The sequence below is a fragment of the Nilaparvata lugens genome, chromosome 8, assembly GCF_014356525.2.
Source record: "Nilaparvata lugens isolate BPH chromosome 8, ASM1435652v1, whole genome shotgun sequence".
NCBI lineage: Eukaryota > Metazoa > Arthropoda > Insecta > Hemiptera > Delphacidae > Nilaparvata > Nilaparvata lugens.
Window position 1 is genome coordinate 2,763,653 of NC_052511.1, and position 12,087 is coordinate 2,775,739.

At 33.7% G+C, this 12,087-nt stretch overlaps 1 protein-coding gene across 3 annotated transcripts in view; it reads left to right on the forward strand.

Moving 5' to 3' along the window:
* Positions 1 to 4,265: 4,265 nt before the first annotated feature.
* The window catches only part of LOC111053603, a 36,059-nt gene continuing 28,237 nt past the window's right edge, over positions 4,266 to 12,087 (forward strand). Inside the window, exons 1-2 of one of the 3 annotated variants that reach the window (XM_039433745.1) lie at positions 4,266 to 4,360; positions 7,991 to 8,108. In XM_039433745.1, coding sequence (XP_039289679.1) covers positions 7,992 to 8,108 — 117 coding nt within the window. In that variant the 5' untranslated portion in view covers positions 4,266 to 4,360; position 7,991. Of the gene's footprint in view, positions 4,541 to 7,990; positions 8,109 to 12,087 lie in introns of all 3 variants that reach the window. The other 2 variants (XM_039433744.1, XM_039433743.1) reach the window with 2 other exon arrangements.

Genomic DNA, 12,087 nt, shown 5'->3' on the forward strand with positions numbered 1-12,087 from the left:
GAATAAGTAGTTATTCTTGTTACCTTTTACAACACTTGATTTAGTATAGAATTGAGGTGTACGGTGGATCTTGACCAAATTTTGCATAATTTTAAAAATAGTCGCTTGTAGAGGATTAATCCAAATTTTTAATTTACTAAAATTGCTATGTTATCCCGACTGAAATTATCAATAGACTGATTCTATTTCAAAAATGAGCATAAACCAAATTTAAAAGGTTGAATTGTTAATCACTGAAATAATTTATAATCAACTTAGTAAAAAATTATAGCATTTTTCCTCTCAAATAATTAATACTATAATTCATTGTGATTTTTTAATTACCTACTTTTGGATTCTACTATGATGATTATATTGTTAAATAAATGGACAGGTTCAATTTTCTCTGAAGTAAAAAACTGACACAATTTAATGCACATATCAAATCTAATTGAGATTTATCCTGAAGAGAATGTAATACTGCAATGCGATTATACATGAATTATTGATATATAACATAACAGCTCAATATTTATGATAATCAGAGCTCAATTAAAATCAACAATAATAATTATTGTTCCATTGTTAATAAAGAATCAAATTGTATAAATCATTTTATTGCAGTTGTTTAAACAGTTTTATTAACACTGAAATCCAGTCAATGTGAAACAAACGTTTTATTAAAAATGCATTGCATTTGCCAAGTATAACTGCAAAGATCTGCAAAGCATCTATTGAAAAATATTGTGTGCTCTCAAAACTAGCAAAAATTTGAAGCAAAATGTATTGCCAAAATTAAGTTTATTATAAATACGGTGAATCATGTAAGCTCAATTTATAAATTAATTTATATCCTGTCTCTCCAAATCACTTCACTAATGATCAATTTCACAAATATACACTGACAATAATATCATAATTTATTTATATATAATATTTTAGAACCTATTTAAACTATAAGGAAAGAGATTCATAGGTCTGTATACATTGGGACAAAATTGTGGGACATTTGGTGTTCTAAGCGGGTAGCGGGGTATTGTGCTTATTCAACTCGGTACACCCGATTTGGTGTCCGGCTGGTATCACTACCTCCTGTTTACGGAGGTAGTGCTGGTATCTCATTTGGGACACCACTTGTCCCAGTTTGTTTTTAACATTATACTACAGATGTCCCAGCCTGGTGTCCTAATTTATAACAAGGGCCATAATGTTTATTAGCAATATAAATATCAACTTTTCAATACATTTATGTGAAGTAGATGTTAGTGGAGTAAAAAAATAAAATACTGAAGGTACTGTAAAATTGTGATTGTACAATATTTCAAACATATTTATTAAGATATTAAACCACTTTCAATGTATTAAATTGTGTTATTTTCTAATTTTTATGCTCACTTATATGATGAAATAATCAAATTTTTTAATTTAAAACTTCATTTATATACTAATTTGATTTTTCACAATTTAAAAATAATCAAATTTCTAATTTAAAACTTCATTCATATACTATTCTGATTTTTCACGATTTAAATTTATATTCCAATTATATGAAATTAAATTCTATTCCAATTAATAATGATTTTTGAAAAATAACTAATAAGTAAGATGAACAATCGTTCACTTGACGGACCTAGTTACATCAAAGAACTGGGTCACACCTGTGCTGGGAGAGCACCCTTTTACATGAGACAGGTTGTGCACTTTTTTATCGAAACTGACTATCGATATATAATTGACTATGACGTCAACACATCAACATGAATTAGAAGATGGGAAACTACTATGGCAAATGACTTGATACAAACTTTATATGAAAATTAGTAATAATTCTGTTGGTGATAGAGCAGGATCAGGCTATAGAATTTTAGCACCAATGAAGCTTTGCCTGAATTTTCTATGATTGCATTATCACAATTTACTATTATTGACGTGACAACGTCTTATAAATTGGTTTGCCGGGAGACACTTCAAGAAACTGCGTTATGTTCCCACGTTATGCGCTCACAATGAGAGCGAGTGAGAGCGTTCGTTTCGGTTCACAGTCGTCTGGAAAGAGCACGAATAGGAGCAGTGGCGAGACCAACCCGAAGGCATTCACCTGGAGAGAGAGTGAAACGGAGCAGTCAACCTGCGCAGGCGCCGCAAGCAATCTCCTGCGACTGCGCCACTAATTCAAAATGTCAAGTCAATGGTTGTCTCTCTCAAAGACCTTAAAGAGATAAAGATCTTTAAGGTCTTTGGTCTCTCTCGCTATTAGGTTGGCGCGGGCTAACCATGCCCGAGTGGAAGGGACGCGTGCCTCTCACTCACTATCATTGTGAGTTATTATTTCATCCTTCTTCCTACTATACGAATGAATATTCACATTAAAATTATTTTACCACTCAAAGTCGTTGTCATGTAAAACTTTCGCCCGTATACCGACTTTACAGGCAACCATGCAATTTTTTTATTCCAATTATATGAAATTAAATTCTATTCCAATTAATAATGATTTTTGAAAAAATTGCATGGTTGCCTGTAAAGTCGGTATATGGGCGAAAGTTTTACGTGACAACGACTTTGAGTGGTAAAATAATTTTAATGTGAATATTCATTTGTATAGTAGGAAGAAGGATGAAATAATAGTAACAATTTAAAACATTTATTTATACAGAGAATTATATTGAAAACATTAATTTATACAAAGAATCTCGCACTGAACCACAACATTGTGATTACTACAACATAACCTATTCACTTATGCATGATTATGTGATTATGCATTATTGTGATTACTACAACATAATCTATTCACTTATTCACCTAAGCAGGCGTAGTCGCAGGAGATTGCTTGCGGCGCCTGCGCAGGTTGACTGCTCAGTTTCACTCTCTCTCCAGGTGAATGCCTTCGGGTTGCTGCGGCGTTGCTCGCCACTGCTCCTATTCGTGCTCTTTCCAGTCGACCGTGAACCGAAACGAACGCTCTCACTCGCTCTCATTGTGAGCGCATAACGTGGGAACGTAATGCAGTTTCTTGAAGTGTCACCCGGCAAACCAATTTATAAGACATTGTCACGTCAAAATAACTAATAAGTAAGATGAACGATCCTTCACTTTACAGACCTAGTTACATCAAAGAACTGGGTCACTCCTGTGTTGGGAGAGCACCCTTTTACATGAGACAGGTTGTGCACTTTATATCGAAACTGACTATCGATATATCATTGACTATGACGTCAACACATCAACATGAATTAGAAGATGGGAAACTACTATGGCAAATGACTTGATACAAACTTTATATGAAAATTAGTAATAATTCTGTTGATGATAGAGCAGGATCAGGCTATAGAATGTCAGCACCAATGAAGCTTTGTCTGAATTTTCTATGATTGCATTATCACAATTTACTATTATTTATTTATTAAGATAATTTTACATTCTTTAAAAACGTTACCAAGATGTGATAGTTACTGATTATTAATGGAATAAATACCCTAAACTTATCATGTCAGAATAATTGACCGAGCAAAGTGAGGTTTGGCATTTCTCTTAATGTTTAAATGTTGCGCATTTACGGCGAAACGCGGTAATAGATTTTCATGACATTTGACAGGAATGTTCCTTTTTTAATTGCGCGTCAACGTATATACAAGGTTTTTTGAAATTTTTCATTTGAAGGATAATATAAAAGGAAAAAGGAGCCTCCTTCATACGCCAATATTAGAGTAAAAATCAGACTATAGAATTATTCATCATAAATCAGCTGACAAGTGATTGCTGTATTTCCATAAGGTCTATAGTTTTAAACAGGTACTTGTGGATGAGAATACTGCGTGAGGTCTACTGTTTACAGAACTACTAGTAATATAAGAGTACTGATAATTCTTTGCAGTTGAACTTTCAACTAGCCCTATCAAAATAATTTAACAAATTGATTGGAGGGTCACCTCCTTCCTTGAAGCCCATGGACGCACATCCCTGGAATTCAAAACAATTTACACCGCAACTCCACCTCAGCATCCAGTTTCATTTTACTGATCTTCAGTCTATGTTAATAGGCTTTTCCAACTGCCCAGGTCTCCGCTCCGGATATCAACTTGGGCCTCGACATAACTCTTTTGTAGATTTTCCCTATAATTTCATTATAATTATTACTATCATTAATATATCGTCTAAAAATCGATTAAATTCTATATATCGATATAGAGTGACGTCATCAAAGCGAACTCTTTCATGTAAAAGGCTGCTCTCTGAGTGACGCCACTTACCCCTCTCTTGATTCTGACAGTTCTTCTCCAGTTGTGTCGGTGCTATGGTTTGTCGATGCTATGTCGTGTCGATGCTGTGGTTTGTCGATGCTATGGCTGTGGCTATGCTATGTCGTGTCGATGCTATGGTAGGTAACCGTTGTATAGGTTATAATCATATTGTACCTAGTTTATACAATATTTTATTATAATTGTGTCTGTAGAGTGCCAGGTTTTAGTTTATTAGCTTAGATTAAAGGTGATTATGAAACTAAGAAGTCAAAGGATGCATATTCATCGGTAAATATGCTCGAGAGAGTAGTGGGCAGGTAAGTTGAGTTTGAATCAATACAAGGATTTTTGTAATTTTTTGTCAATCTCATCAAAATTACTGTTCAAAAAGATTAAACCAATTATTTTCAACATTTTCCATGTCAATTGTAAGTTAAATAACCGTGTAAAATGTATTTCATACACTTGCGTTTATACTAATAAATTTGAAATTACTGTAACAACTAACCTAAAATTATTTTGTTCATACTTGAATCTTTCTCAAGCAGTGAACTCTATTTGCATTTGGATGCAAGAATGGGCATGTTAAAGGAAATGAAATACCATTTCACAGTTAAGTCAAACATTTTTAGTCTATTAATTAATTTGAAGAAACCTTTTTGTTCTACATACATTTCCAATACTTTTTTCTATATTGATCAGTTTATCTGACCAAAAATAAAACAACAAATTTGGTTATATATTCCTAGTATACGGTGATAGTTTCTATGCTAATTGAAAATTTAGGCCTACTTTATAGCATCTAAAATAAAAAAACATAGTTGAAGAACAAATTAATCCTTATTCAAAAAAGAATAAATACAAATGATTAATAATTCTGTGTTATCATCAAGAGATGACATAATTTATTTTAGGTACCTACTTTTATTTTGAAAAATATGATATTGCTATCATCTGAATTGTGATTAATTTTTGAAACCTTTCCGTTTCAAATAAATAATCGTTCAATTTACAATATTATAATAATAATTATTAAGCATATTTTACTGTTTGCTTATCATATGGTCATAATTATAATACAATTAATATAAATGTTTCTTCATAGATTTCTTTGCATCATTTCTGAAACTCCCACACTTACATAATTTGAAATGTTATCAGAATACCTAGTATATTGCTATCATTACATATTCAATAATCCTGTGTTATTGAATCATCATGAGTCCACATAATTCATTTTATTTACCTACTTTTATTGTAAAAAATATGAGATTGTTATCAGCTGAATTGTAATTAATTTTTGAAACCTTTTAATTTCAAATTGTTCATTTCACTATGGTAATTATGTAGCATATTTTACTGTTTGCTTATCATAGACATATAATATAATGAAATGTTTCTTCGTTATTTGCTTCCATTCTGAAACTCCCACTCTTATATGATTTGAAATTACACCAATGCACACCTACATAATATTCTACATTCATAGCCTGCTGTAAGTAGGCCTATATTATTAAATTGATATATTTCCTTAAACAATAAATCATAAATCTTTCCTTTAACAATAACAATAAATTATTTAATCCAAAAAACAATAGTTTATCATATCAAAATAAGCATAAGACTGTGTTTAATAGTTTCAATTAAACACAGCCCTCCTTTGGACTGTGTACGAACAAAATTCGGGATTGGAATAATAAGGACTATGAGCCTGTTTTTTCATTCCCAATCATTTTATGACAGTTTATATTTGTCCTTGTTAAATAAATAAAAATTAATAAATGATACGCTTCTCTGAAATCTAGCCCAAAGTTATTCCCTTGCTTGTGAAAATTTGACAATACTAAAACTACTGTAGTCACAAATGAAAAAATCTTTTCATTATTCATATTCAACCTATTTCATTATTTTTGCTCTCAAAAAGTTAACAATGAACTGCTTAATGAAGGAAAAATAACGCTTCCATGGAATAAGACATACAATATAGAAATAAAATAGAAATTGAAACTGTGCAATGCATTTTCCCATAAGAGCCAATGTGTTACAAAACGACGAATCCCACAGCAATGCGGGTTGCCTATCTTTACCAGCTGCCTCACTTTCTTTGTGTTGCTAGTCCATTCCAGTTAGTATAGAGTTCAGTGTTCTCAAGTGACTAAGAGACTGTCCCAAATCTGTTTTTTGTTGCTCAAGCTGAAAGAACATGTAACTGAAGCATATCTGGTTGTTGTGCACTTTTCCACAGCCGTATTTCCCATGTTTTTCGGTAATTCATCCAAAATTGCAAACATACTGAAGCTGCAAAAACGGACAGGAAAATTAAGTATTATGCACATTGCAAGCCCATTTTTCTCGATAATATTTTCAGTAAAAGAGGGGTCCAATTAAATAACACATGCAGCAAGGTTGAAATCTTGGGCAAGACAATAGACAGGGCCTATCATGGAATGCAATGTGGATTCTGTTTGCAAGAAACTAGACTCAGGGATTGATTGATTGATTGATTGAGTACTTTATTTATGTAGATTACAATATACTGGCTTATACACTTATATACAATAGCTTACAATACAGCAAAATTATAGATGAATTTACATAATATAGACTAAGAAAATAATTATTGAACTGTATATGATATGAAAAAGTAATTTGTAATATAATAACTATAGATATTATATTGTTAGGCTAGGTATCCTATCAGCAGTCAACCACTTTCTTCTTCTCTGCCTCATGTATATAAATTATTATTAAACGAACATGGCCGCTATGGCTTTGTATAAAATGAGCGCTGCTATCCAGAGATTGTCAGTTTGGTGTAAGGGTAAGCATTCCTGACCGGCAATTAGGAGGTACTGGGTTCGATTCCCGGGCTGACAGATAATTTTTGAATAGTAGCGCTCATCGAATTTCCATCTAGCTGTTTACCATGTTGTCAATATTTGCAGTAGCAGAAGTCTTCGGGGTGAATTACAGCATTTAATTTGGATTTTCGTTTAATAATAATAGGCTAATTAATTCATTAGCATTTGAATACTTGCAATATCTCAGTAATTTCCATCTGTAGTCATGTATATAAAGTAGAATCAACAAAATTTGTTAACCTGGACTAATGTGCATCACCACAACACTGGACACCGACGACCCCGGGGTGCGCCTCCAGAGATCATGGTATGCTACAGGAGTGCAGTTCTACGCCACTTGAACAGGCTGCATGCAGAAGTGAAGCAGTTGGACACCAGCAAGCTCGAGAGGGTTCCGACCAGTTTTTTGAGAGCCAGGGCTTATTATGATGTCCAGGAATTTTTAAACAATGACCTGTTTCAAATGCTATGTTGCCTGTTAACTGGATGTTAACTTTTATTGTGACTTGACGCCATCGATCCCACAAGTGTAGGTTATGGATGAAGAAGAAGGTATAAGGCCCGCCGCAAAGTAGACCCACGAAAAGCAACCCACGCCGTGGGATGTTTTGTAAACCATTGCTATAGAATTATTCATAATCAATCAGCTGATAAGTGGATTATTCATTGCATGTATTATTATCAGTACACGTATGTGTGGAGAAGCCTAGCAATGGTTTACAAAACATCCCACGGCGTGGGTTGCTTTTCGTGGATTAGCGTGGGTCTACTTTGCGGCGGGACTAAGGAGACAATTATTAATCGTGGATACCTTCCTCAAGTAGCACTTCAACATTGATCTTTTCAGTTTTTTTTTTTCAACTTCTATCCTGTTTTTTTAATTAATTAAGCTTGCTTCTGTTTCAGAATGTTTAGATCCGCTACCAGAAGTAGTCAGGAAACTCGGACCGAAGAGAAGATGGGACCGAGCGGGAATTCAGGAGATGACAAGGCTGTGCCCACTCAGAGTCCTGGGGATATTGAGGTAAAAAACATCGAATTAATTATGATAGACTATTCTCTTCATATAGGCTGCGACATCACATACAGAGTGTTCTGAAAAAAGGTGCCCATAAGTCAGGGCGTGAATCCTCACATCAAAAGAAGAAAAAAGCTCTAATTAATATGGTTCCGAAAACGCTTGGTTACCAAGTTATACAGGGTGGAAGATTTCGTCTGAATTTCTGTGCCCTTGCTGAAACGAAGCCCTACGGGTATTTTTTGGCTGTTAATTAAGATGTACAATTTAGCGTACTTCATGTGAAATGAACTGAGAAATCGAATAAAACCGTTTCCAGCCTGCAGCTACAGTAATTAGTAAGATATGTGACGAAATGCGCGAAACTTGGTCCCGAAAAACAAGTTCCTTCAAGGTTTGAAACAGATTTACTATGTTAAATGTACAATCAACACAAAATATTTTTCTACAGAACTTGTAGAAAATTTAATTTCGAAGAGAAAAAAGGAGAATAAGTCTTTAATAGACAAACGCAACCTTGAAAAAATAATCTCCAATTACATAGAAAACAGACAAAATCTGTTAAGCTCTCTATTTTTCATGCGTTTTGTATTTAATTAAGGACTATTTTTTTAAAGTTGCGTTTGTCTATTATAGACTTATTCTACATCTTTCTCTTCAAAATTAAATTTTCTTCAAGTTCTGTAAAAAAATATTTTGTGTTTATTGTACATTTAACATAGTCAATCTGTTTCAAACCGTAAAGGAACTTGTTTTTCGGGAACAAGTTTCGCGTATTTCGTCACAAACCTTAAAAATTACTGTAGACGGGTATTAACAGATTTTGTCTATTTTTCATGCGTTTTCTATGTAATTGGAGATTATTTTTTCAAGGTTGCGTTTGTCTATTAAAGTAATTTTTAAACCTTAAAAACTACATGTCTGGAAACGATTTTATTCAATTTTTCAGTTCATATTTCATAAAGTAAGCTAAATTGTATATATTAATTAACAGCAAACAAATACCTGTAGTGCTTCGTTTCGGCAGGGGATCTGAAATTGAGACGAAATCTTTCCCTGCATAACTTGGTTACCAAGCATTTTCGGGCCTATGTCAATTAGAACTTTGTTTTTCTTCTTTTGATGAGAGGAAACACACCCCGACTTATGGGCACCTTTTTTCAGAACATTCTGTATATGATTGTGACCAAGATGTGCAAAAAAGGTATCAACATTCAACTTGGTATGCGGAGCAATATTACTCGATCCCTCAAAGGTAGAGCAAGAAAGAAGACCAACTTTTACAGAGGCATGGCGGTACCGGTACCCACTTGGGTGCTGACAAGGAAGCATGAATCAAGAATACAGTCAGCCGAGATGCGGCAAAGTTAGACAAGTCAAACGATGCACACGAAAGGATCGAATTCTATATAAAAATATAAGAAGAGAATGTGATGTCCAACCAGTGTTGTGTTTGATAAAAGCATACAGAAATTAGTGGTCCTTAGAATGCCTCAAGACCGTCTCCCATTAAATATATATATATATATATTTTTTTATATATATTATTACTTCCATTAAAACTAGTCACTAGGACTAACCATTAATTTTGTTCTCTTATTTCTTATCCTAAAATATTAATTTTTATTGCTAAAGTCTTCCAGTGAAGCCTACAGTTCTAATCTATAATTCTTCTACTTTAAATTCTTTCGCTACACATTTATTTAATTTATACTTTTTTCACTTCACTAGCACTATACCAACTCGAAGGGCTTTGTTCTCTTCAACCTCCTTGTGAGTTCAGTGCTGTCTAGGAGTTGGATGACTTCGGTGTTGTCGTGTTGATGAAGACGTGACTCATGATGGGCTGCCAATCGTCTTATTTCACTGGTCACATAGGGGATGTGCAGATCTCGGTGCAAATCGCTGTTCCTTATGTACCAGGGCGCATTCACCATGTTCCGCAGTACTTTGTTTTGGAATGTTTGAATCTGATTGATGTTAGATGTTCTAGAGCAGCCCCAAAGCTGAATTCCATACGTCCAGACAGGTTTTAGAATTTGTTTATAAATCAATATTTTGTTGTCCAATGAGAGTTGTGATTGTCTGCCCAACAGCCAATAGATTTTACTGTATTTGAGTCCCAGCTCACTCCTTTTCATCTTGATATGCTCTTTCCATTTCAACTTGGCGTCAAGAGTCATTCCAAGGTATTTTGCTGTGTTGCTGTGTGGTACTACATTCCCATTTAGATTTATACGAATCGGATCATTGATATTTTTGTTTGTGAAGTTGATATGAATGGACTTCATCTCATTCAATCGGATTCTCCATTTCTTTGTCCAGTCACTGAATTTGTTGCTAGCATTCTGTAGTTTTGTGGCTGCTTCTTGTACTGTTTCCCCTTCTGCCAGTATTGCAGTATCATCAGCAAAAGTAGCTATTGTCAATCATCAGCAAATTGTCACTGCATCCAATTCAGGAAGATCGCTTGTGTACAGCACATAAAGAACTGGTCCAAGAACACTACCTTGTAGAACTCCAGCCCTTATTTCCATTAATTCAGAGACGTCATCACCTTGTTTTACTCCCATTAAATAATAATAATAAATTTTATTTCCATTAATATAAAAATAAGCAATCTAATCAATAAAATGTACATAATATTCAAAAATACAATAAAATATGTAACTTTTATATATGAAATTTACTACAAATATAAATAACTTATAGCATTTTTCGGAAATTGACCTACTCAACTATGGGAAACCCATGTTCTAGAGCAGGTGTAGTAGTAATACAATTAAATTTAGAGTGGAGGTGCAAATACATTGGGTAAGAGAGCTCACATATTGTTCGAAATTAGGTTTTCTATATTATGTCTTCCAGTTTTTAACGGCGCATTTAAATTTTCTTGAGTCTTCTATTATCTTGATGTGTACAGAAAGTAAATTGTGGAGTAAATGCCCTACTCCACAAGCAAATAGGCAGTAGAAGTATTGATAGACCGAGGAAGAAATGGATGCCGGAACAGGCTTGAAAAGCCTAATCCATGACGATGATGATGATGATGATGATGATGATGATGATGATTCTCTTCATTTCCAATTAATACTGTATATCAAGTTCTCTCACATTCTGTTGATTGAATTTTCATTGAGGAAAACTAATACTAATACATTGTGATACTTGAGGTCGTTGCAAAGTATTTACTCATACCATAGAGAAACAATAGCGTAAGTAGATATCCCATGGTATAGGGAATTTATGTCGCAACTTTTACTGTTATCTCAAGCCGATTACTGTCGATTATTGTCAATTTTTTACTGTTTTGTTGGGGTGAGAGTGTAGGAACGGCACAATTTGAGAGACTACCAGCGTCACATAGCTGCATGGGAAAGAAATATGTGAACTATCGGCTTGGGATAACAGTAAAAGTTGCGACATAAACGCCCTATACCATGGGATATCTACTTATGCTATCGTTTCTCTATGCTTATACTATCATACTGAACAATTGTGAGGAGAACTTGTGTTTTTTTATTGAAATTTAACCACCCAATTTTATTTTTACAATAGTAAATAAAAATAATACAAGCAGCCCAATACAGAAAATAGATTTTTCCTCCACCTACTGTCAAAAGTACTTACTTTACTCCCTGAAACATGATACTAAAGTGTCACTTTTTCGCTCTCGGTACTAAAAAACAGAAAAACTCCCTAGGGAGTAAAAGTGACTCCATTTAAATAACATGGGAAGCATCTCTATTTTAAAAACGTACATTTGGAATAGGTCAGAAGGTCTAAGCTCAGATGAGGAAGCATATAGAGTAGTCATTAAACCAACTAAATTCAATACCTCAACCAGACTTTGATCGATATATAAAATATATGTTTGTATGCTGAAATTATTATTACAAACTTCATATCACTATACTAGAAACAATTTATATATTTTTTCTTTTAATCCATGTTATTCAAAATATCAGCCAACGAATATTACTTA